This window comes from Chinchilla lanigera, unplaced genomic scaffold (genome assembly GCF_000276665.1).
Source record: "Chinchilla lanigera isolate Chin_1 unplaced genomic scaffold, ChiLan1.0 scaffold00061, whole genome shotgun sequence".
NCBI lineage: Eukaryota > Metazoa > Chordata > Mammalia > Rodentia > Chinchillidae > Chinchilla > Chinchilla lanigera.
In genome coordinates, this window is record NW_004955462.1 from 2,109,998 (window position 1) to 2,137,503 (window position 27,506).

A 27,506-nucleotide genomic window follows, 5' to 3' on the forward strand; every position below is an offset into this window, starting at 1 on the left:
TCTCTCTCTCTCTCTCTCTCTCTCTCTCTCTCTCTCTCTCTCTGTGCGAGGGATCAAAGCCAGGGCTTCACATGTGCTAAGCATGTGCTGTGCCACTGAGCTATCCTCCAGATTGTAAAAGTGTTTACTGCACAAAAAGCCCATGTTCTCACATTGTACTTGTTTAATCACACTTTTTCCCATATCATGGGGTCTCTGTCTGTCAGTTACACTCTAAATTTTACTCTGCTGGAGAACCAGTGATAGGTCCACATCAACAATGTTGCTAAGCCATGCTGCTTATGATAAAAAGAAAAAAGGTCTCAAGGCTGGTCACCCACCTCTGACCGAGGAAGACCTAGAGGGGGACTATAGATATCTGATCAAACGCCATACTCTGGAGCTTCCATAAGTACCCAGACCCTGGAAGGGGCACACTCGAACCTTGCTGGAGTCAAAAACTCCATAAAGTAAGGTGTTAATCAGGTTGGCACTTCAGATTAGCACCAAGCAAGATGGCTATGTGTGGGAAAGCACTCTGTAAATTCTAAACAGCCTATGCTATTTTTCATAATTGACATCTAAACTGTCCCATAACTCACAAATACTCCATTTTAATCATCCTTTGAGTTATATGTAAGCAACAATATTTTGCATTCAATTAAACTATTACATTTTGGTGACTAGCAAAGTATAAAACTTATTCATTACATGCTGTAATAAATTTATGGTTCAAATAAATTTCATCTATAATTTCCCAAACCACTATGGAAAGTTAAATCATTCATTTTATGTAATGGGCCAGGGATATAGCTCAGTGGCACAAATGCCTACCTGGCAAGTGCAGGGTCCCGAGTTCAATTCCTGGTACCAAAAACAATAAAAGATAAAAATAAAAAAATAAAAAACATTTTATGTAATAAAACATAGTATGAGACTATATAAAAACTAAAAGAAAAAAATTCAAACATTAACTGGTTTCCAAATTAATGTCTTGGGAAAGAAAAATTTTACCTAATTTAACAATCAGAATTTCTTCCTAACAAAAACTAATGCTCAGTGGAAATCTCCGTGAAAAAAAAAATCATTCTTCATGGATAAAGATGAGAAAAAGCTAGCAAAATATGGGCATGGATATGACTGAAAATAACAAAGAACAGTATTTGCAAATATTGAAAAAAGTAATGTACAATGTACAACATAACATAATACAACACAAAATTAGCCCATCAGCTCTTGTTGAAAATATGGAACCACGACAGGAATGGTCCAATCTTGAGAGCACTCCCTCCACTGGTGAAACAACGGGACCAGTAGACTCCAACTCAGTAGGGGCAGCATAGCATGGAGAATACTTTCTTAGTCACCCTATGCCACCACTTCTTTTGAGAGATCTAAAAATGCACCACACACCTCATCCCTACACACACTTACTTTTTTCTTTCTTTCCTCCCTTCCCTCCCCCTTTTCTTCCTTCCTTCCTTCCCTCGTTCCTTTTGTGCTAGGGATTAAACCCAGCAGCTTACATATACCAAGCACATTCTCTACCACTAAACTATGTCCCCAACCCCCTCCCAATTCCTGAAGTTGTTGGAGGCATCCAGGAATCTACACCTGTGAAAAGTGCTGCTTCTGAGGCACTTGGACCTCACAGGGGCACCCACTGCCACCTGCATCAGGTCAGAAAGGGAGATTTTACACATAGATGTGCATGGGCTTTTGCTTTCTTGGAAATGTTTACATTGTATATCTCTAAATCTCACAACCAATAATAAAATGAAAGATGCTCACTAGTTTTAATTAAAATCTTACTGTAATATATCAGCTACAGAATACATACTTCAGTTTCACCTCGGATACGAGGAAAAAAGAAAACAGAAGGATGGGGGGGCTTTCTTCCTTAAAGAACACAAACAAGAGGTCTGATGTAAGTACAGCCAAAAGTTCACGCCGTTACTATATTTTAGAGCAATATGTGCAGGTCCCATGGTATTTGCCAGAATTTTCTATATGTTTCAAATACCTAATTTTTAAAAAACTAAATGGTGGTATTATTCCAAAAGAAAACCCATACAAGATCACTGCCACGTGTCGCTCTTGCCCCAACAGAGCAGCAGCGGGTAGACACCCTCCAGTGACAGCTGTTGAGGACACATCTGAGTTGATTTGATGGCCCTCATGCTGGCCAAAGAAGCACATGCAGGACCTGTCTGCACAGTCACACAGCCATGCTGACCCTCCCCGAGAACCAGGTTTAGGCAGGGGTGGAAGGACATGTCCCCATGGTTCACATACCTGTGTCACTAGCAGAGCCCGTGGACAAAGCTGGCATGATGCAGGCTGAGGGTGAGGGGCAGCCCTCCACACACTCCCACTGCAGAAAGCACAGGCGGCTCCAGCTCAGCGGCCTGCAGCCACCGTGTCAACTAAGATTTGTATGTTGCGTGAGCTGATTCTAGAAAGAAAAAAAACACTCATGTACATATATACATAAAGAATATCACTAACTTGCAACATTCTGTAACTAATTAAAACTGCTTCCTCCAGTACACTAGTGGAGAGATTACAATTCTACAGACTTTCTTCTACAGACGGCATGCAGATGCTCGGTGGAAGAGTTTCTGATGTGGATGTGTGATTTCTAATTGAAAACACGACTGCGCTTCATGCACGTGTCAAAGCTTCCTTGAAGATTTTTACATTTGGTTTGGGGGCCACTGATGGGACATATGGAGAACTTTAAGAAGCTTCTGTAAGTCAAAGCTATTCTAAAATTCCTTCCCTCTGTTATCATAACTCTAGCTGTATTTCCAAATGTGTAACAGAGACCATATGAATTCTCAGTGACCTAGAACTAATTGTGCTTTTTAAAGAGCTCATTCTAATATGACAACTGCAAAATTCTCTAACTGAAAACTGCAAATAACCTTGAAAGAACTTTTACTAACACTAAAGCAAGCTATTATTATAGGCTTACAGAAGTTGTAATCTAAACTAAGCCTAAGGATCTAAGCTAATAAATAAATTCTTTTAGTGAAAAATCAAGCTTTGATGGATGTTGGAAAGTATCGACTTTTTTTCCATAACCTTCCTAAGTTTATCCCAAAATAAGCAGTAAAGGCAATACAGAAGAATAGCTAAAGCACAAGGGAGAATTTGGCTTAACCTCTAATCCTGCTCGATCTATGATCAGGGTCAAGTTATTTAATCTTATTAAGCCTTAATTTCCATACATGCAAAGAAATAATAACTTAGAACTATTTCATAATTAAACATGCTAAAACATATATCACAGCATCTTTCATACAGTAAGCAAACAATAGAAGCTGGCTATATGGCAGGGTTTTGTTTTTTTATTCAGGTGATATAATTATAAAATTAAAACATAAAAGAAAGATTAAAGCAAGATTAAAATTTACATTGGCCTAACACCTAGAAGGAGACCATGTGACTGAAATTTAAATCACCAGTATCTAATAATGGAAAATACAATCCATCTAGATTTTTGTAGAAATCAAAACTACACGACGTGTACAAATTTATTTTTCAATGAAGTTCCTCAATTCACTAAACAGCAAATTCAGTCATTTAAAAGTATAATTTTACATAAATTAAGAACAAGAAAAACATGCTGTAAACACTGGAAAAACTGGTTCGCCTCAATTCCTAATGCATTTAAATTCCTGATTCACATTACAGAATAAAGATAACTGAGCTTGCCAAATTTTACTTGAAAAAAATCCAACTCCAAAATTTCATTAAAGCCTTCTAAAGTAGCTTTTTAATTGTCAAAGTAAAACTGGTATAAAAAATTTACCATCAGATAGACTTTCTTGGGCTAGCTATCTGCTGCAACGTCTTGAAATCTGCTTTATATTATCACAAAAGCTGACATAGTAAAAACATGCATACAAATCCATACATAGAAGAATGTTAACTAAAAATATGAGGGCAGTTATTTTAAATACCAAATGAAAATATAAATACTAAGCTAAAAATTAAAAATGAAAGAAAAAGCCAAAGCAAGGTTTCATTGATATCTAGTTCAGAAGCTGTTTTCCCCAACAATTTGAAAAGCCAGCTTTGCTTTCATTCTGCAAATTATTCTAATCAGCATTAAAATTCAACTATAAAACAATATTCCTTATTAAAGGGTAGAAGTGTTCAGACACAAATAACCCCCTAAAATACATATAATTTAAATAATGCCCTCAATGAACAGATTTATTTTGCTGATACTGAAAAAAAGAAAACCAGTTAAAAGTTATAAAGTATATGCACGTACATCTGTACCATTAGGGCAATATATATGTATGTACATGGGCAGCTACTTACATGTATGTATGCAACTTAAGGTCTTTATATCATGAGAAACGTCATAATGTGTAGGGTACCCCTATATGTATAGAAATATACATATACATAAAATACAATCTACCACTTCCTTAATGGCTTAAAAAATTTATAATGTTTCTTTTTTCATAAAGCACATACATCATATATGTCAACTTATACTTACAGCAAACAAAATTATAACCTGAAGCTATTTGGTACATTCTCATTCTATGAATACTAACAAAAATTTTACATTTCACATCAAAACATACTTTTGAGCTGGTACTGCCGCATGAAAGGGCTCAGCATTTCTCAATTTTTATTTCATAATAAACATTCAAGGTTAAAATTTTTCCAAAGCTGTATACTTACTACAATGTAATTATCTTTTTGTATACGCCAAAGTAATTACCTACTGAGAACATATATATGTACTGTGCATGTATATGAATTTTTTAATGGTTTAATAGAATGCCAACCAGTAAAATACTTTAGATTTTATAGAACAAAGTAGCATTGCTTGGTTTAACTTTCCAAGTTAAATTTTTGTGTAATACTGTTATTTTCTTTGGCTAAATTTATTGAAAATGCTTTGGAATTTTTCAGAACCCAGCCATAATTATTACTGACTGTTGTATGGAATCGATTTACTACAACACAAAAATACCAGCTGTTACAGTATGTCCTGAGAGGGATTACTGAATATTCTTAAAGTGAAGTTCAATCCATCTTTCCATAAAAAAAAAAAAGAGAAAGACCCAAACGCCAGGAACATAACAGCAGTATCAAGTGCACCTGAAGCATTTACAATACCCAACAGGACTATTACAACCCTCCTTTAAAAAGGCTTATTTTTGAAATTTCATTATTCCAGTTGTACCTTGCTTCTATATATCACACTGTATCATGTTCTTCTGGCATTGATCACGTGGAAACAGGGAAATATGTGAAAGTCTCTGAGCTTACAATGTTCAATTTCTACCAGCCCTGACTTGATGCTTCTGTGGCTGTCATGACATCTAGTGGTCAATAGCAGAAGTACAAGTATATGGAACAAGAAGGCTTTTGAACTTTCAGTAAAGCAAAAACTGACTGCATTCCAGCAAGTGACAGTCACCAGCAAAATTTTTTATTAATGTGCAGACACACGCAGTTAATGCAAGTGAATGCGAAACTCAGGAATTTTAAAACACACTTCCTTTCTATCTGGAGTAGTGTTTAAGAATATGAAAACTTTCAATTAACTGTTACCATAAAGTAACAATTATATTAACAGTTTGTGCTAAATTCAGTATACCAACTGGAGATCATTTCCCAGATACAAGAGTAAATTTTTAAATATAAACTAATATAATCTTTAAAAGCTCAATTTGAAAGACTCATTAATATATTTAGCCAATGCAAGCAGGAGCTGATACCTGTTAACACTATTTGAACCTTCATAAATCATATGTATAAGAATACGAAGGAGCCACCATAGACCTACATGGCCTAAAGCTGCTCACATAAAATGGTGTTTATATCTTTGCCACTTGCAGTTCTCAAAATGTGTGGTCTATAGACTCCTACTGGCCTCCAACACCTTTCAGAGAGGTTCACAAGGTCAAATTACTTTCAGAAAATACTGAGGTGTTATTTGTCTTTGGCACCAATGCTGAGAAGCAGTGGTGGGTCAGACCATGGGCACCTTAGTGTAAATCAAGAAAATGGTGCTAACTTGCAGCTCTTCCTCATTCTACTTGTCACTCCAAGCACGGAAGGGGATGTCACACTTCAGAATGTGTTTAATGACGGAGTAAGAACTAATAGCTAAATGGACTCCTGACTGCCCATCTTATTGGCAGTCTCTGTGCTGAAATGCAAAGTGCAGATGCAGTGCTGTGCTGGGAACAAAGCAAAAACCAACTCAAAAAACACACTTGTGCACTGATCTGAGTTGTGAATGAATCAGATACCATGATGCCTGAGTCATGAATCAATCAGTTTGGAGGAGCACTGATGTCACGTAAAAGAACAGATGAAAGATAAATTTCCGGCCTGGGTATTTGGCAAACATTTTCTTGAAAATGAACGAAGTAAGTCTGTGACTTCAAGAGCAACTACTAATACTATGTGTTGCTAACAATGAACATGACTGAGCAAAAAACAGAACTGTGCTACAGAACAGACTAAGACAGTGCCTGACTTAAAAATACTCCAATGTGTGGCCAACTCCAAGCTTCTCAAAGCTCTATTTCCCTTCAAGGTGAAGGCTACCTCATTATTTTACTTACGGGAGACAGAACAGCTGAAAATGAGGGCACAGATTTTTAGGCAGGCCTGTGTGAAAACCACATTCCAGATCTGCCTCACCAACTCCACGATCTTGCCCACGCTACTTAATGAAATGAGATGAAATAAGAAAAATACCTAACCTATGTAGCAACCAACAGGTGACAGCTCTTATTAACAATTCAATTCCACTTTCATCTCACCTCCTCTAATCTAACGAACTTTCAGAGGTCCTCTGATGAAAAGAAACTGTGCTTTGGTAGGAACCAGACCTTAGTTTAGAATGTGGTCCTACCTCTTACCATATGACAACTTACAAGGAATGAGACCTTGGGAAGCCACATAAAATAATTTTAAAATATATCTTTGATACATACATTTTATATGTATTACATATAATACACATGTATGAATAATGTTAGAGATAACTATCATTAATTAAGGACAATTTCCCAGACATTAGGTTAAAAACACAACATGTATTAGTTCATACCATAATAATCCCATTTTATAAATACTATTATCAGGCCCCACAGATGAGGAAACTGTTGACAGCTCTGGCGAGTGACAGAAACTGGCAGGCAGCTTGGCCTACCCCTGCAGATTGAAGGGATTCTGCTGCAAGCAGTGGGAATGCAGGGCCACACTGTTAATCACGCCACACAGTGGTTCCCTAACTTGTCTATGGAACATCCTCAGCTGTCAAGTGCAGACAGTATATGCCTCAGGTATTCTTCTGGTGGCTGAACAGAACAAAAAATTACACAAAATATTCAAACCTTTAGCTCTTCCTTTTCCTCAACCTTTCCCTTAGTATCTTTGTCTTAGTTTATTTTCTTTATTTGCAAATGAGAAAACTGCACTTCATGTCCACCTCATCTGGTTTGTTCCTACGGCACCTTCACATCATGTGTTTTCCAATACACCCAAAACATCAAGCAGCTTCCGAAAACAGAATTCTCAGTCTGCAATCTTTTGGTCACTAACATGCAGGTCTAGAACACACCTACAGTTTCATAGCCTTAAAAGCTACACATATTTCTAAAATCTATATTAACATGTTTCATGGTAACAATGTTCTACAAAGCTGTAGTACATAATAAAGTAGATCAAAACCTCAAAAACATAATCAAGACTCCACTGATTTTTTCTTATAAACAAAATATCATCACAGCATTATGATTTGTAGTTAATAATTTCCAAAGAATATGAGCAGTCTAAAAATAAATTGCCCAACTAAGCAAGTTTTATTAAAATTATACATCACTTTCTATTCAAATTAAGATGGACAAAAATAAATCTTTATTAAACAGCTGCACTTAACATAAATCCCTAACAGTTAACAAAAGTATAGCCTTTATAAATAAAGCCTCTCACTGTTCCAAGTTCTGATTACTGCATAGGCATGGTAAACCATCAAGTGAAATACCCTAGCAAAAATCTACAGGTGAACCAAACTACAGGTGTACCGCAGGATGGTGGAAGATACAGGCCCAGACCCTCATTCCCCAGTGCAGATGCTGACTTAATATACACACAAATTACCTCTGTAAGAACTCCAGAAACCAATTAAGATGTTGCATCAAGGCAAGCACAAGCCAAAGACAGAAACATCAAAGTAGATGAGAAAGTCCACCGTGTCCTGCCAACCTTGGTCTTTGCAAATGCCCAACTCTCCACAAAAGCACACAAGACATGCAAAGAAATGTAGAAACACGACCCAGTCCCAAGTGCAAAGCTACGGTCCAGAAACTAAACCAAAAGAAAAGAAGACCTCTGAATCAGCTGACAAAAAATTCAAAACACCCATGTTACAGATACTCCAATATTTGTGTGCTAAAATAGCACACAAATATAAATAAAGAAAATGACACATGAACAAAATAATAATCTGAACAGAGAAACTGACACTATTAAAAGAAAAATATTGGAGCTTATAAATACAATAACTAATTTCAACAATAGACTTGATCAAGCAGAAAATCAAATCAATAAACCTGAAAACAGATCACATGGCATTATCCAGTCAGAAGAGCAAAAGTGAAGAGGAAGAGGAAGGAGGAGAAGAAAAAGAAGAGGAGAAGAAAATAAAATAAATAAAAATTTTAAAAAGAAGAGGAGAAGAAAGAAAGAGGAGAGGAAATGAATGATGATGATAACAATGAAAAAGAAGGGAAGGAAGAAGAGAAAGAAAAGTGAAGATTCTAATGGGATACGTCCAAGCAGATCAGCCCCACTACTACTCTCAACTTTTACGATTTTGACTATCTTGGATGCCATATATAAGTAGAACCACACAGTATTTGTCTTTTGATGACTGGTTTATTTCTTTTTAAAAGGCTGAATAATGTTTCCTTGTATCCCCCGTAGTCTGTCTGTCTAGCCATTTGTCTACCACAGGCATTTGGTTTGCTTTTACCCCTTAGCTGCTGTGAATAATGCTGCAGTTAACATGGGTGCACACATTTCTATTACTTTTGACAATTTGATTACACGGCATCTTAGTGTAGGTCTCCTTGGATTTATTCTAGATGGAGTTTATTAAGCTTCCTGAATGTTCAATTCTTCCCTCAAATTTGGGGCTTTTTGATGGTTATTTCATTGGACAAATTCCTGTTGCTTTCTCTTCTTGAACATCTTCCATGTGGTCTACCTTCACACTGTTAGATGAAATCCTTAGATGAGCTTATGTCCATGTTTCCTACCTTCCAACATATTCATCTGCTGTAATGATTTCCAAAGCTCTAAACAGACTGCAATAAGCCCTTCACACAGCAGTTCAAAACTTCAGTGTTATATGATGGAGAAAAACAGTGCATGCTAAACTAAGAAAAGCTATTCTATATAGTATTAGCCCTTATGTATTAAATAGTGGAGAATTTCATATCTGAAGTCAGTTATACCCAAGCAAAACCTCAATATTTAAACATCATTCATATTAGGTGCTAGAATCTACTGACACTACCTCATGATTTTTTTTTATTTGCATGCCACAGTTCTGTACAAACGTACCTTAGTTTCCAGGGTGAGACAAATGAGTGGTTAAGGGGAAAAGTTACTATTCCTGAAGTCTCAGGTGACAATGGAACAAAACTTAAGTTACGGGGCTGGGGATTTAGCTCAGTGGCAAAAGCGCCTGCCTGGCAAGCGCAAGATCATGAGTTCGATCCCTGGTACCGGAAAAAAATAGAAAAAAAAAAAAAAAACTTAAGTTACTATGGAAAATAGCATGCCAGTCATTGTCCAAACACCATAGGAAATAGTTACACACAAGAGTATTTCACAGTCCTATGCAAAGCCTTAGGGTAGCAGACATACTCTTATACAATCTGGTAAGGACACTCACCTTATCATGAATTTAGGTCAAGAAATCAGGATTAGAACTTGACGAAATATCGTGGAATGGGATACTGGACAGGAAAAATTAAACCTGTAAGTTACTTCCTGCGCATGTACCCTTGAGAGGAAATGTGCCCCTACCAGAATGGCAAAGGAGGCGAACGGTCTCCCTGGCTCAGGCTTCAGAGGGCATCTTCTCAGTGGTGCTCCTCGGCCTGCCTGTCTAAAACCCTCACCTCACCCCACTACCGCTGTCTCTTCCTTGTGCTGGCCACAGTGGAATATACTATGTGCAGTTCAGCCCTCTCACCCACTGGCTGTCTTGAAACTTTTGTCTGTAATGTTCACTGCTAGTTTCCTGATGTCATATAATAATAAGTGGCAGCTTATTCTCAGTATGCATGAAAACACAAATGAGTGTACACTGAAACCCCTGCTTATCTTAGCTAAGACAAGTTATTATTCATTTCATGCCCCATCCAACTCTTCCTAGTTCTCCCTACAACTGCTCATCACCATGGATATATAGCAAATGATAGTAAAATAAAAAAAATGGGAATGTACATCGCTGCAAGGGAAAGCAAATTCTCCATCCACCAGAGGTACTGAAAGGTCAGCATCAGACCCCTGTATCGTAGTGCTCGCTGCCTCCTCCTCAGTAAGGGGCTGTGGGCATCTGTCCGGCCCTGGCCTGCTGCACATGCGCGCCATCACTCCTGGCTGGCCCACACCGCGCACTGTGCACCAGCTTCTCACACAGACATCCACCAATGCGGCAGGGTCAGGGCCTGCCATCTCCAGTCACTCTCTCCCCCCTCGCAGAAGTCTGCACAAGCCACAGCCCTAGCCAAGAACAACGTCCTCTTCAACTTTTGTATTGGCAATTTCTCTCATCAAAATAGTTTGCTAAGATTTTTTTTATTTTACTATCATTTGCTATATATCCATTTCCTAAAAGTCTTGAAAGATTTAAGAAGAGAAAGTATTAAAGAAGCACAACTTAATACTAATAAAACCAAAGGTCTCCTATTGGATATAACAGAACCTAGTATGTCTAACTCTTAATAACTTCCCTGATTCTGTCTCCCTAAACATCTCTCCCCAATGAACTTACTTTAGAGATGCTTGTTCAAGCATTCAGGACATAATGATATCTGAAATTTACTCAAAAACATTTCAGCAGAGAAAGAGAAAGACAGCATGAGCACACATATTGCAACATATGACAAACTGCAGGATCTAAGGCAGGCATGAGGGTATTTGTTGTGCTGTTCTTTCTGTATTTCTGTCTTCATATTGTTATGATGAAGTATTTTTAAAATAAAATAACTCCCAGTTTCTCAGACCTCAAAGCTGTGTGTTTCCCAATCAGACACCTTAATCAGCCACCTTAGGTTGGGCATGGTGATTCATGCCTGTAATCCCAGCACTTGGGAGGCTGAGGCAGGAGGATCACTACAAGTTTGAGGCCAACCTGGGCTACAAAGTGACTTCAAGGCCAGCCTGAACTACATAGTGAAATCTTGTCTCAAAAAGACCAAAAAAGAAAGCCACCATGTGTCTATGACAATCCTACAATCAAACAACTGCTTGAAGGAAAAGTGGCTGATAATTCCCTGGTGCTTTCCTGATCAAGTTTAAATTCCTTAAAATGATGTATGTCCTTCAAACTTTGCAGTTTCTGTCTTTGAGAAAATCACACTGACACCCTACCCCAAATGTTCCACAGAACTACATCCCTGAACACACTGCATTATTTCATCGCTCACTGTATTTGCTCAGCTCTAGTCCCTCCACTTGTTTAGCAGTGTGAGCAAAAAAGACCATGGCAGCAATAACAAGTGCCAACAAAGTCCAAATCTAAACACAAATGTATATATTCTTTTTCCCGCCTGAACACTACTACTGGCAGTTCCTTCCAAAATCAGCAGGGGGTGCCATAAATTTATTTATAAAAAAAGCGAAGGTCACTTTAAAGCAACTTTCACAGGCTTCAGATGTAATGTTAAAAACTCTAAAACACAGGATTCTTAAAAATAAACAACCAATGTTGACTTCACTTAAACATCTTTTATTTTTTAAAAAATCACTTGATAATATATCAAAATTCTAAATATGATTATATCCTATGAGGCAACAATTTAACCTATAAGGAATTTGCCCCAAGAAATGATCAAGTAGTCAACAATGAATCAATCGATTTTCACTCAACTATGAGAGGAACACTCAAGTTTTTCACAGCAGTACTTGGGTTTCAGAGTTGCTACTACACTCACACACAGACCAGAACTGACTGGTGCCCAGGCATTCTGACTGCAGTGCACCTGTATACCTGAGGCATTCCCTATCACCTCTATCCAAAGTGATGCGACCTGCTTTACTTCTGGCCTCCCTTATATTCCTAAGCTAGTTACTAGTCTGCTTTTGGCTTTGGTTTTTTTCAGTTTTACAAGCGGTCATGTTTTAGATGGGACAACAGACCTCTAATGCACTAATACTTTGAACATTAACCACTTCACTTGTGAATTATGTACCACTTAGAGTTAAAAATCATTATCAAACGTCTATGAATTTGCAAAATGGTAGGCCAGGAATATAACAGGGAGCACCAGACTATAAACAAACAATAAATAAGCTTCATTATCTTAAAATCAATTTCACTTCCAAAACCTGTGACTGCAGTTTTGCTGGTTGCATTCAAGTAACCTGGGACATGCCACACCAGGAGTATTCAGAAGCAAGGCAATCCCCCTGCAAGCTACAACCATGGCTAGAATGGACAATGAAACCAAGGTACCTAGGACTTTACTTTGATGTCTTTGAGGTATTAAACAATCAGCTATTACTCAAGGCTGAGTTGTTAAGTGAGAAGCTGACACCAGCTCTCACACAGGCCTATCAAAGCTCTCCTGTGTCTAGACAATCTACAACTAGTCACTTTTGTTTGACAGCTAAAAGCCAAGAAATTATATCTATATCCATAACCAGATCTATATCGATATATAGTGGCAAAAAAGGCACTCAAAGACAACTAAGTACATTTTTCCCCCAACTTGAAAAAATCATCTCCTGCTAGTGGAAATAACACATTATTAGGCCTACTTGAAGTATGAACCTAAAATAAGTGACATTAAACAATGAATAATCTCCTGAAAATAAAAGCTTCCATTTCTGACGTACATGTAGGGAGAATCCCCCCACTCAAGTCATAGTTGTGAGTTTGTTCTGGGTTTCTTAGAAAGGATCTCTTTCACCTATATTTCTTTAAAGATCAAAATCATTTTTAATTTGGGTTAAAAGATAAGCTGGGGGTAGGGATACTGATAGACCAAGGAGCATTGTCAGCCAAAAATGGACTCGGGTGTCTCAGATTACAATTATACAGTTTTAAAGGTTGCTTGGGATAGGAAACTAAAAATCTGTAAAATATAAGAACCCTGACTTCTCTGTACTCTAAGAGACAGGACCAGACTCAGGGTTGGGTTAAACAAAAAGATGAAAAATAATAAATCTGTGCTACTACTATTTCAACACCAAGGTGACCTATAAATATCATATTGAATAAACGAACTCTACTAACATGTACTTTCCTTTATTACGTACTTGGTAGGTCCATGTTAAGATTTACAATGGAAAAAAAATGGTCACCCTTAATTTTTACACCTTACACAAAATGAGCCAAACAATTGTCTCTACTTGATTACTCTGGGTGACATTTCCCAATTATTAAAAAAAAAAGACAGGTTTGCTCTATCCAACCCTATGGAAAGTATCTTCAATTGTACTGGGAACTCCTTAGGGCAACAAAATATGACAATATCTCAAAAAGATTCTTTGTAACCTCCCCTATACCACCTGAGAACATTTACAAAACCATTAATTTCACATAGCAGCCAAGATTTGTAAGAGAAAAATCATGGCTGTTCAAGTTCTGAAAATCTTGCTAAATTTAAGTATCTTGTGGATCAAGGGCTTTGTTTCTTTGCCCTAATCCCTGGAGCGAAGAGCAATAGAAAAGAAAAAGCAAGGAAAAGGGCCCCAGTAAAATCACAGGTCACCTTTCAGAAAGCAGGGACACATTTAGTGAGACAGGGATTACTGAAAACCACTGAGCTACTATCCTGAAGTACTAATTTTGCAAAGGTAGGGCGAATTCAACTAATACAATACCGAATCATTTTGAGTTAGTAATTTGATCGTGTCTTTTTTAATAGCAAGGATTCCAAGTTTTACTAAACCTTAAATGGTATATAAAGAGACTACACAAATAAGTGCTTAAAACTTACCCACCAGAATTACTCCAAATGTGAATAAAATGCATCACACAAATAACCACAAAACAGATGCACTTCAAAGTGAAAATGCGGGTAGATTACATTTAACTGTGGAATTATGCTATCTACACACTCGACAGATCTCACAATCACTAGGACAAGAATGGTTGAGAGGAAAAACAAGGTAAAACTTGCCGTATTATTCATCTTCAGTGAGTGCTGGCTGGAAACCAAATTGGCCTGCCCAGACACACAAATAATTTAACAATGACCTCAGGGAAAGCAGCTGAACATATGCAACAAGGAAACCTGCACAAAATTAAGGAAAAAACCATTGAGACCTTGCGTGTCATTGTTATGTATCGTGCCTGTGAAAATGATTGTGTAATGCCAGAGAAGAAAGAGTCCAGCAGGAAGCTGTAATCAAACAATAAGCACAAATTTATCCAGCTTTTTTGGTTATTCTTGCATTTGTTACAAAATGGAAAATAAAAATATTAAGCCTTTACCATTTTACCACTTGTATTCTCTAATTTTTTTGTGTTCACTGCAAAATAGTACAAAAGTATTTTGAAAAAATGTATTAAAAAGGGACAGCAATTCCACTTCACAATTTTATTACTGAATTACTTTTTCCCCTAATCAATTCAACCAAACTGACAAAATTCTACTTGCAGCGCTCAACATGCACCCAGTTCTAGAAGTGCTCTTATCCACTGACATGGGTAGAACAACTATAAATATTTCTAGCAGTCATCAGCAGTATTCCAAAATGTTTATAGAGAGGCAAACAGGAAAGGAAGAGATAATAAATATGGCACCAAATACAAGCCTTCTGTTTCTTTTAGGGCTAGTAAACGCTCATGCTAAATAAATTGTCCTTTGAAGTTCCTGAAAGACCCTGCAAATGTTACTCTGCAGAGCTGTGCATGGTCCACTTTCTTTGCTCTGAAACTCAGAACTATGCCTAACTGAGGTCAGCAGGAAACTGAGCACACACTCTGGAATATGGGACACACTGGGGAGAGCTTCCCTAGAAAGGGACAACACGACATGAGAGAGCAGTAGTGTAAAGGGCAAGAAGAGGAGGTGAGCGCCTGAGGCAGCAATCTGAAGAGAAAACACGGTCAAATACAGCTACCTGAAATCGGAGTTCTCCAGATGCTGCAGTGAAACCAGTACCTGTATCCCAGTTTATTGCTAAATAGGAACACCCCAAGTTTTCCAAGTTTTTAGTTAGCTTTCAAAGCAAAACCTGTTAAATCTAAAGATTTCAATAAGAGACAAATACATTCCAAAAAATACTTTCTATCAGGATTCTACTTAAGAGGAATTGTCACAATATACCAGAAAACTTTCCACGCCACGCATTGTGGCCCATGCTTATAACCTCAGCAGTCTAGCAGCTGAGGCAGGCAGATCACAAGTTCAAGCCCAGCATGGGCGATTTAGAGATTTATCAAGACCCTGTCTCAAAATAAAAATTAAAGAAGGGTTATGGATGTAGCTTAGTGTGAAGGCACTGAATTTAATTCTCAGTATCACAAAAAAAAAAAACAAGAAGAAAAGAAAAGTGCAAGCATTATTAATGATAAGAGAAAAAAAAATAAAAGGAATGACTTATAAGATCTATCAATCAGGGAGGCTGCCATGGTAGTACACACTTGTAATCCCAGCACTCAGGAGGCTGAGGCAGGAGGATCACTGTGCATTCAAGGCCAGCCTAAACTACATAGCGAGTTCAAGGCCAGCCTGAACTACATACCAAGACCTTGTTTCAAAAAAAAGAAAAAAACATCAGGGGATGTTTTTTAAAAAGTGAATGAATGAATGACTGAATGAAAATTGGGCAGTTGGGATATAAAATGAGACTAACCTTTTAGACTCTATTCTTTGTACATTTTTATTTCATAATGAGTATTTATTCAAGTCATAATTGAAAACAGTGAAAAATCATAAATATTATTACGATCTTTTAAAAATCAAATGGCAATATGCCACAGTGGCACACAGCTGTAACCCTTGCTACTCAAGAAGCTCTGGCAGGAGGATCACAGTTAAAGACCACCTAGGCAACTTAGGAGGATACTGTCTCAAAACAAAATAAAAAGTGTTGGGGATGTAGCTGAGTGGTAGAGAGCTTGCCTAGCATGGAGGAAGGCCAGAGTTCAATTCCCACTGCTGGGGAAAAAAAATTAAAAGACAACTATTGTTCATAATGCCATAGTAGGTCTCAAGGCTTATCTACCTGATGATTGTACATATTTAATGCACTTATATAAGCATCTGTGCATCTCCTCCATCAGACTATAAATTCCTTCCAAAGATAAATAATAAGTATCTTCCCCCATGTCCAGCACAGAGGTGTGTGTTAAATGTACACTGAGTGAATAAGTACAGACAATACACATTTGAACTATAGCTACCCAAATAAAACATACCTGTCCACAGAATTCCTGATTAGCATCCTCTGAGAAAGTCACTCTAACCCACAAAAGGACAAAAACGGTTCTCAGAAACCACATAGATTTCAAAAAGTTCCCCAATCCCTTATTAGATTCTGCATTTCCTAGATCAAACTTATCCCTCACAAGTTCACCCATAGATTAAAAATTAAGTGACACAAGTTGGACGGAGGCTATGTCAGTAGTCAAATGTGTGCTTAGCATTCATGCGGAACCTGGGCTCCATCCTCAGCACCAACTGCAACACCAAAGAAAACAACAACAGAAAAACCTAACTGACAGCAGGGCACTAAGTGGAAGTAATATCACTTACGTCGTGCCTAAAAGGGAAGTCTAAGCTCTGAAACAAACCAATTACATTTTCCTTGTATCCTACAATTAGACAAGATTGTAGAAAAGACATTAAATGTGGAAGTTACATAAAAATTCCAAAGAAAATCTGAGCTATTTTCTTGTTATAAGTATTAACATATATTAATTATTCAAATTAATGGGATTCACTGTGATTTTTCCATGCAAGCATAAACAGATATACACATAGGACAAAAACTTATTTCCATGAATGTAACTTTTTAACATTAGGTTGTATACCTAGGATGGCTATATGCAATTACTGACCAAGACAGCTGATCTTGTCACCTTTCTGTTAGACTCTGGTCTATAAACTTGGTGCACACAGGATTTTAGTAAGATTTCACAGTTCCTATTTTTTCATTAATACATTCATGACAGGGCTGTATTTCATATGTCTCACTGCCAGGTAGCTCTGAACCACCAGTGTAGTACCTTGTTGATAAATGTGCTTTGTGATAATTCAAACAGACTTTACATCTGATTCAAATTTTTCAACGCATTCCTCCAAACAAGCATATACTCTGTTCTTTTATATTCAACATCTATGAAGTACCATCTTTAATCTTATGTTTCTTAAATTGGATTTGTGCTTTCAATCAATAAATTGCCAATAAAAAGCAGTATATACCTTTTACTTTTTGCAACTTTCTATTATGTTCCTTAAGATGTTCGATCATCTCATTTTACCTACGGAAAATATCTTTCAATCTAAAAACAAGGATCCTTCCACTAATCTAGAAAGTGACAATCATCCACAAAAATATAAATTCTTATTCTCCAAATTGTGGCTCACACTGAAGCACAGAGCCACAGACTGGTACACTGATCATTCCTTTGCATACGATTCAAAAGCGAAACAAACAGTGAGAGTAAGGATGAAACTTTAAGAGCTGGGATATTGTAAGATTCTCTACTTTTATCATGCCACCTTTAAAAAGATCAGATTCCTAGCACAGCTTTACATAAAGGCTTCTCTGAGAAGAAAACAGTAAGACTAAAATCCACTGTTTCTAAATTCAAAACAAGGTTTGTGCTTTTCAGTAGTGCAAATACGCTACCAACGAACAAATAGTGTTCCTATAGCATTTTATTTGCTTCAAGGTAATCATTTACCACTAGGAATATTTCAAAACTCAGCAGACTGGTGGTATTACAGGCAGAACAAATAATGTTCTTCCAAGCACCTGTCTTCAGACATTCTGGAGAACACTATCTATAGATCTTAGCTCCTAACTTCTTTTCACTCATAAGAACTAAAACTTGTGACTTAATAATATACTAGACAAAAGTTGCCTCTATGTCTTGTCATCAGCAGGTCTACCAGAAATGCCTTTTACAAATAGCATCAATCCAAATTCCAGCATGCATTTGGGCTACAGTAGCTAACTGTTGCAACAACAGTTTCACAACTCAATCCAAGCAATGATGGAAGTCACAAAAGAATTTTACTACTTGTTTTGCCCTTGAGAACTTTAAAACGTAGAAAATGTTCTGTAGCACAAGATGGACATCGTGTTTTGATGCACTGGAGTAGTCAACTTGGTGCCCAGCTTCCTGTAATAACATTTCATGCAAATATGGGATTTAAGTTAAGAAAGAGAAAAATTATCAAGGGACACATGTGTCCTTTTGATTTCACAAATTCAGATGTGAAGTCATCTTTTATTATATTAATTAATGACAAACAATTTTAGGCTTCTGGGTTTGTCTTGTTAATATATTACTTGGGAACTTGAATTCCAAAGCTTGTCTTTATGACATGAAAATAATTATCTTCCATTTAAATCATTAACAGATGAAGTACCTAAAGTAAATGAGTCTTTACAGTTTCAGAATATAAATGTTCAAAATACTTTCAGGTTACCTTCATTCTTAAAATGCTTTAAATAATTTTGAGATAACATCTCTAATCTTGGCTACTTGGGAAGCTGAGGCAGGAGGACTGCAACTTCAAGGCCAGCATAGGCAACTGAACAAGACTGTTGCAAAAAAATTTTTTAAAGCAGTTGAGGGAATTTAACTCAGTGATAGGGTATTTGCAAAGCATATGTGAGGCCCTGGGTTCAATCCTCAATATGAAAAATACTAATAATAATAGTGAAATAATAATTTCATGAAAAAATAAGTTAATCAGTAAGCAAAATGGTAATTTTCATTTAACTTAATAAAATTTTTGAAAAAGTAGTAAATTATAAAACTATATTCTTATGGAATCAAGAGTATTTGGAGAAATTACTTTCCTAAAGCTTTACAGTTAATAGTCCTTTTAATTAAATTTAATTAAGTTCAATTATTTTTTTTTAGGATAACATTTTTAAAAATTTTTATTAGTACACATTTGCAATACATGATTATATTTACTGTGGGGAACTAGTACATAGACAAACACATCTCAATTCCTCTTCCCCTTCCCCTCCACTCCTGCAGGTTTGTGTTTTGTTTTGTTTTGTTTTGTTTTGTTCTTTTGCCAGCACTAGATTTATTTATGTTACATATTTTATAAGTTTTCCCCAAGTTAATTATCATAAACATAGCCTAACAGCCACACTAACAGGCCAAAAACGTAGAAAGTGGTAGAATCTTCAGGAAATGGTGCCTAATGGGAGGCATATGCCTTCAAAGGGGTAACTGGGAATCCAGCCCCTTCTCCCTTTTTGTCTCCTGGCTGCCACAAGGTGAGCGGCTCTGCACCACACCCTTCTGCCACCATGTTTCTGCTTCACACAAGCCTAAAAGCAATACAGCCAGACAACCAGGGACTAAAGCCTCTGAAACTAGGAGCCAAAATAAACCTTCCCTCATTTGAAATTGTTTGGCTCAGGTACTTGTCACAGTGATGGAAAGCTGACTAACACATCGGCAGACAATAAGAATCAATACACATATAAAGTGATGTGTGATGGTCAATAAATGTGAGATCAGAATTATCTTATCCCAGGACCAAGTAAGTTTCCTTGCACTCTTCTTTCAGTGTAACAGAACACACAATTCTATCAACTCCTAAGGACCAAGAGGAAAAGAAGCATGCCTATTTTTTTGCTTTTGTTATGTTTTAATGTATTCTGGAACTAACAAAGCCCTTCAAGAAAGATATTTTATTAATAACAAAAATTATTTACACCCTGATTCTGTCCCCCAGAAAAAGCTGAGGCAGATATATATAAACAAGAAGCCTGGGCTTTTGCTTGTTGATGGGAGTTTTGTGTTTTTTAATGAAAAAAAAAAAAGCAAGCAAATTATTGGGAGATGAGAATACAAAAGTTTTTAAATATATCATGTGCTGACACCTATCGTACATAAAAAACAAAAACATGCACTTCTGTAGAACTTGATTACACTGGCATTTATGCAGCCATTGTTTCATTTGACCACAAACCCTCTCAGGAAGCTGTACCTCCACTGTACCCTTCCTGTCCCAGATTCATGTGAAAACGAAGGGACAGCCCAGGTTTGGGCCCTACCATCGCTTGAACTCATACTTGTGCTGCCCTCCCAAAATGGCCAAAGTGATACCAACAAGACGACAAAAAAAGTCTAAAAAAAAAAGAAGTTTCTTTTTTCGGAATTAAAATTCTGCAGCTTGTCCATATGTACAACTATGTAGTAAATTTTCTACCACACCTAGGACCAATTAAATATATGGCTGTATTCATATTAGCTTTATTCTATAGTATCTGCGTGTATCCACGAACATTTACTGCGTGTGTCCAAGAACATTTACCAGGCAGTGCACTGGCATCTAGATAGAGAACACTGAGGTGGGAGAGACAGTGGCAAATGGAAATCTGAACTTAACTGCTGCACTAAACAGTAACTGATGGGAAATCAGAAAGAGCCTCAGTGTACCAGAATCACAGAACTACTCAGAGTGAGATGTATTATGGCTTAGCCTTGCAGGTGCATGGGCTCCTCTACTGGAAACACCCCACCCACTGCTCCCCCTCCCCAGGTTATGTTTTTTTTTAAATATACCAACCAGACAAAGTTAAACAGATAAAGTTATGTATCCATCGTCTAAGTTAGAAGCTCCCTAATTTTCAGTTATTCACATTCCATCCCCCCAATTTTTAAAGTATATAAAACAACTTTTTTAACTTAAATACTTATTTTAGGCTCCTTTAAAATAAACACAGTGAAATCATGCATGGAGGAGTCAGTTATGTTTTCTAACGTACATGAAAATAAAAGCATAGTGATTAAAACAAAAATTTCACTAAAATACTTCCAAAATAAACTTGCATGGCCATACTTAAGAAACCCTGACAATGAAAAACAAAACAAATTAGCAACTATGAATTCTGCACTTATAAGGATAGCAAATGTGTATGGCATTATGATTATGAATATATTACTGCTGATCCTCTTTTCTACTTGTTAATTAATGTATATTTAATTAACTAAAAAACACCCAATTACTTGCAGTGGAAATTCATTCAAATACCCCGACTTTCTAAAATGAACATACTGCCTATATCTAGTTATTAGTTAATAGTATGAAGCAGTTACACAAATTTTTCTCACACCTATGGATACATAGATAGTTCCTTCTTTCAATCACTTGTTAAGATACAAAAATTAAAAATATATTAAAAGAACCAGGTACCATATTTGCCTATGTTCTAACCAAATAATATCTTTCCTCTGATATAATTCATAAATGAAAATGAAATATCTATATGATACACTTTAACTCAGAGATTATTTTAGGCCCAATTTCTGTCACAGAATTCAAGTGTTTTTTTCAAGTAGGGGTCTTTACAAAATAACACTAAAAAATTATCTTAATTACCCCAGTTCCTTACCAAGGCAAATTAGTTCTCTCAAGTCAACCCAGCAAATTAGCCAGATGGGCCTGAGATTCAATTAATTATCCATAATCTTTCAAGTAAGAAAAACAACTCTTACCTACTTTATCTCACTAGTTTCCTATCCATGAATTAACCATCATAGCAGAGAGGTGAAGTTAGGTTCATTAGCAAAAGCAAACCTTACACAAAGGTGAGAAAACAAAGAATTAGCCTGAAAGGCTTCTGAAGCAGTGAACAGGGACATTTATTACACTGCTCAACCAGGGTTTAAAGCTGGCACTTATAGCTAGCATTTATAACACTGCCCAAGCCTCTGCCTGAAGTTGGATTCTATGGTATTTATCACAAATACACTCCCCAACCACACAGTGACTTCACACTCCATGAGTGAGTGCTTTTCCATAATGAAATGAGGGAAACATCAGATCCAGAGCAAGGATTTCCATATGACAAAACACTATCCCTGATGTCTGTATGCCGAAAATGAGTGTAACAGGAACGCACTGAAAAGCCACAGTCCTTTACCAACCTCCAAATACAGTCTCCCAAGCATACAGCAGAGGACTCGCACAGTAGACAGAAAGTGACTTCCAAAATGACTCCAAAGATAAGGATGTGGGAACTCCCCCCAAGCTTGTTACATAAACCCTCTGGTCATGCATAATACAAATAAACAAGCCGCTCTACCCTAAAGATGAGAGACTAGTTTGTCTTACTTTCAATAAACCCTTGTAAAATTTTTGATTGAACTAGCAAATCCTGGTGAAACTAGCACTTTAGCTCAAAACTAAGCATAATGCATGCATTAATCTAGACACCCCTTCCACAGATCCTAAATCAAGCACTTCTAAAAAGCTATCGTTGATGTTCTAAGCTATTATGTAAATCTCATGAATAAAACAGGTTGAGCATCCCTAACACAAAAATTTAAAGTCAACAATGCTCCAAAATCTTGAACATTTTGAACATCAACATAACACCACAAGAAGAAATTTCTATACCAAAGTTATTAAAAACACTGTACAAAATGATTTACATGAAATGAATTTCACATTTAAACTTTGAGTTCCTTATGTAAGGGAGGAAGTTTTGCATATTCACATATCCCAAAATCTGAAAATCAGAAGATTTCTGATCTCCAGCATTTTGGACACAAGTTACTCAACCTATAGCCAACTGCCTCTACGCCTTGGGAGCCACACGTGTGTTTCATTGTGATAGAAACTATAGGCCATCTCTGTCTCTACACATTTTTTATTACACAAAAAGCTACATCTAGCCTACTTAGATCATGATCACGAAAGACTGTGAGGTCTGTTTACATACCTCACTCAAGAATGCTTGCTCTAATGAGAAGGCAAAACAAGGCTGAACCTCAAATGTGAAAAAATGCAATCAGTCCACTTGTACAGGGTGTCCAGTATCTGAGTACATGTAAATCAGATGCAATTGTAAGACTTATTTTAAAGAAAATCTGGCCAGGCATAGTAGCACAAAGCTACAATCCCACCACTCTGGGTGGCTGAGGCAGGTGGATTGCAAGTTTGAGCCCAGCCTGGTCAACTGAGCAATTTAACAAGACCCTATCTCAAAATAAAAAGAAAAATTTAAAAATTAAAAAAGGGCTGGGGATTATATCTCAGTGGGAAGGCCCTGGGTTCAATTTCCAGTACCGCTGAAAAAGAAGAAAATGGGGTTGGGGAGAAGGAAAGGAATGAAGGGAAAGGAGAAGGAACGAAGGGAGAAGGAAGGAAGGAAGGGAAAGGAAAATCCGGAATTCTCTGTAGTAGTATATTCAAATTGCTTTGCATCTGTACACACTGAGAAGGCACCTGCCAGCTGGCTATAGCAGCTTTTGAATATGAGAAATTAGGAACAAGATCTGATGCAGCAAGGGAAGAAAGGGTCTTAAGGCACCTGCTTGCACAGTTCGCACAAAAATGCTCAGAAAATAACTGTTCATATCATGGAAGTGGGGATAATTATGAAAGAGATAAAGCTTCCAAGTGTTCATCCTACTTTGGTCTTCACTGTGAGAAGGATCTTAGATGTTTTTCAGAACTATACTTTTTTCAACAATTTTGACTGAGATGAAAAATTAAACTGGCACAGGAGCCATATACAAAATACTCTGTATAAAATCCACACTGAAGTGTTCCCACTTCTCAGTACGTGGCTGTGAAGCAGGATGCAAGTGGCCAGGAGGAAGAGGAGGGACCTAGGGGCTGGTCCACCATCTATAGCTGAGAAAGCATGGGAGGGAAGGGTGGAAATGAAAGGGCTCAGCTCAGAAGCAGGAGGTGTGCCAGAGCAGAAGGAGCAGCCAGGTGCCCAGACAAAGGTGGGAACACAGGCAGGATCCCAGTGAGGGAGGAAGTAAGAAGCCTGTGTTACTCGGGAATCAGATGGACAGGTGCTAGCTATCCAGGAAAGCAGTCCTATAACTATGGACTCAGCTCCAGCCAAGGCTTGTTTCCCCATACAAGGGGACCTGAGACAGACAGGTTTGCAGGAAGCCACGGAGAAGCCTCATTTTAACTAAAAATTGAGACCAAGAGCAGCAGCAGTACAGAGAGGGCCACTGGGGCCTGGGCTGGCTGGCAACAGAAATGAGCACCCACAGGGGATTTGTTCTAGGACCCTTGAGGATATCAAAATCCTGACACACAGGTGTAATTATTTCTCCCAAATATTTCTGATCCATGGTTGGTTGAATCCATGGACACAGAAGCCAGGGATACAGAAGAAACCAAGTGCCCAGCCTTGAATCTACCTAATCCTAAGATTGGATGACAGTGAATAACAAACTCCCAAGTTAAGGCTTTTAATTCAGCCTTCCTGGCGTCTGCCAGGACCAATCAGAGAATTAGAGTGGATATAAAACACACACCAGCCCTGGGCCCAGGGAGACTTCTGAAATAAAATATAATGTCAAACTATCAAAGTAAAGTACAGAATCTATCTGAAAGAACCAAGCATTAATCCACAGTTTCCCAACAGCTTGTGCAAACATATGGAAGTGGGAAGCACAGAACATGTTAAGGAAACTGTTTATGACAGCTGGGATAAAACACAAGGTAAATGCTGGAACAAGAGTGAAATAGACAAGAACGGTTTTGAATGCCAGCCTAAGCAGCTTATTTCTGAGGAAATAGCAGTTGGGAGGCTGAAGCAAGAGGAGCACCAGTTTAAGGCCAGCCTGAGCTACATAGCAAGTTCAAGGCCAGACTGGACTACATGGTGAGACACTGTCTTAAAAAACAAAACAGAAAGAAAATGAGATCTGAGAAATACAGCATTTTCTTCTGAAGATTCCGTTCTCATTTCTCCACACGTCCACAGTTCAAAACAGTTCCCTTCTGACAGCTGCATCCCTGGAATCCTTGATTATGCAATACTTTATTTGTATAAAACCTTGTTTCTCTGACTTAGACCTTCAACAGAGACAGATAACACTCACTGGTGTTCTAATACCATTGTTGGAGCAACATGAACAGAAAGGGAATCAAATTATGAGATGCTTTCCCTTACCAAGTAAGCCTCATGACAGCAGGCACACACGGGGCTGTACCAGGCCCCATCCTCAACACCCAGAACACTGGCTGACAGAGTAGAACCTAAAGAAATTGTGGTAGATTTTAACTAAATTTTCTAAGCATCTAGGCCAAACATATGAGCCCTACTTGGGTAGGCATCTCACCCCATCATCTTCAGATAGAATGGCTGAAGAGGTCAATCCACCACCACTCATCTAAGTCGCCACCAACTTGAAATCATCAAGTATGATGAAACTAATCTGAAACTAATCTGAAGAGTTTTGAGACAGCAAACTAGGATGTGGCTAAAACTAGCCAGGACCAATGCATGACAAGATCCCAGGACAGATGCGCAGAACAATCCTCAGAACCCTGCACGACCCTGCACGTGTATTTCTCGCGAGAACTGGAGCAGGTTTTGTATAGGGTGCCCTGACATGACGTCAGCACAGGAAATATTAAAAATGGGACCTTTGTTGTTAAGTGCTCCCTATCCTCTCTTCACAGTAGCCCAAAATATTTTTATTTTTATTCTCATTTTTTTTCCACTTTTCCCCTACCCTACTACTTTTTTTTTCCTTCCCTTAATAAATGTGGAAGTTTGCCACTGTTTGTTTATTCAATTGTTTAGGCCAGAAAGGACCTGGAAATCACCTCCAAAAAGAGACACCAGCACTCTAGAACCCAGTAGCAGTTTGAACATTTTAAATATAAAACTAGTAAGTACTCAGGCATGGTGGCACACACCATTTATCCCCAGGACTCAAGAGGCTGAGGATCATCACAAGTTCTAGGTTGACCTGGGCTACACAGCAAGACCCTGTCTCCAAAAAAAAGCCCTAACAAGTAGCACTTCAAGTTACATAAAATCAGACAATTTCACTTTAAACTTTGATTAGTGTAGACAGCTCACAATTGGGGTACTGTAAAAGGACAGGCTACTGGGGAAAAAAGAAACAGGTAGAGAAATTTGGAAATATGGAACCCTGTCACACCCCTCCAGGCCTCTCTTCCATTCTGCAAAGTTTAATAGATGGACCAGATGGTTCCCAAAATCCATTACAACTTCCCCATTCAATGACTCTGCAGATACCACTAGACTCTGAACCGCGGCACAAGCGATAGCTCCAGGTCTTTGAGTTACATGAGCAACATGAGGACCTCAACATGAAGAAGCAGGTTCAAGAAAACAGCTGAAAGAATCACTGACTACACCTTAGTAAAATGTCGCAGCAGTTCTCTTCCACAGCCAAATACATCTACGTGGTTACAATCACAAGATGTAAGAATGCAGCAGCTCTGAGGCTTTCAAATGTCTAAAAATATACTTTTAAGTTTTAAAAATAAAGGAATACAAAAGAAAGAAACACTATGGATAGCAACTAGGACTTCCTCCTGGTGTGGGGTGGAGGGGCGGCGCGTGCGCCTACCTAGTGCTATCTATAGGGTCTGCACAGTGTGAACATCCTCCATCCTGTTTTTCTTCAAAGTTTGGTAGGAAGTGAGAGTAAAATATTTATTGCAAAAGTTGTATAAAAATACCCAATGACCAAGGTTAAAAATGTCTTTGGAGAACCTGCTGAATGGGAGTTGCTCAGATCCGCCAGCTGCACAGCTTGGATTCCTGTCGTGGACAAAGAGTGATGAAACTTGAGAGCTGTTTTGAAGATCACCGTCCTTTGAAAGGAGTAAGTACTGCCATTAAATGACATCAGGATGTCTCTGTGGGACTTCCCAATCCTGTGCTCTTTGGGCTTTGTAGTGCGATACTGTAGCTCTGCTATCAGCTGAACTACACTCACAGCAATTAAAAGCAAAATTATTTGCACTTGTTATGATCTGTAACTGATATGTTTTAAGTTTTTTTTAAAAACTGTATTAATTGAAATAGTTCACTGTACAATTTTAAAAGAAATACAAATGTGGTTTCTAAGCAAAACAGATTTAGGCTAGATTTGTAATGTGCCTTTTCCTCTTTGCAAATGTACAAAGGAACAGAGAAATTTGAGGAACATTCACTTAAAACTGATAAGGGTCACAGGTTCTGAACATGTCTGCTTTGCTTAGTGGTGGGGCATCAGCACACCATCTGGGGTTTTCCAGAGAGTTGGCCGTGACAACACTAATATCACACCAACTAACAAG

General features: G+C 37.8%; 1 protein-coding gene across 2 annotated transcripts in view; it reads right to left on the reverse strand.

Annotated features, from left to right (window-relative positions):
* Window positions 1-27,506, reverse strand: part of Mpp7 (membrane protein, palmitoylated 7 (MAGUK p55 subfamily member 7)) — a 221,110-nt gene that overhangs the window by 176,634 nt on the left and 16,970 nt on the right. For both annotated transcript variants that reach the window (XM_005398108.2, XM_005398109.2), the window contains exon 2: window positions 2,275-2,434. In XM_005398108.2, the coding sequence (XP_005398165.1) occupies window positions 2,275-2,311 (37 nt within the window). In that variant the 5' untranslated portion in view covers window positions 2,312-2,434. The remainder of the gene's footprint in view (window positions 1-2,274; window positions 2,435-27,506) is intronic.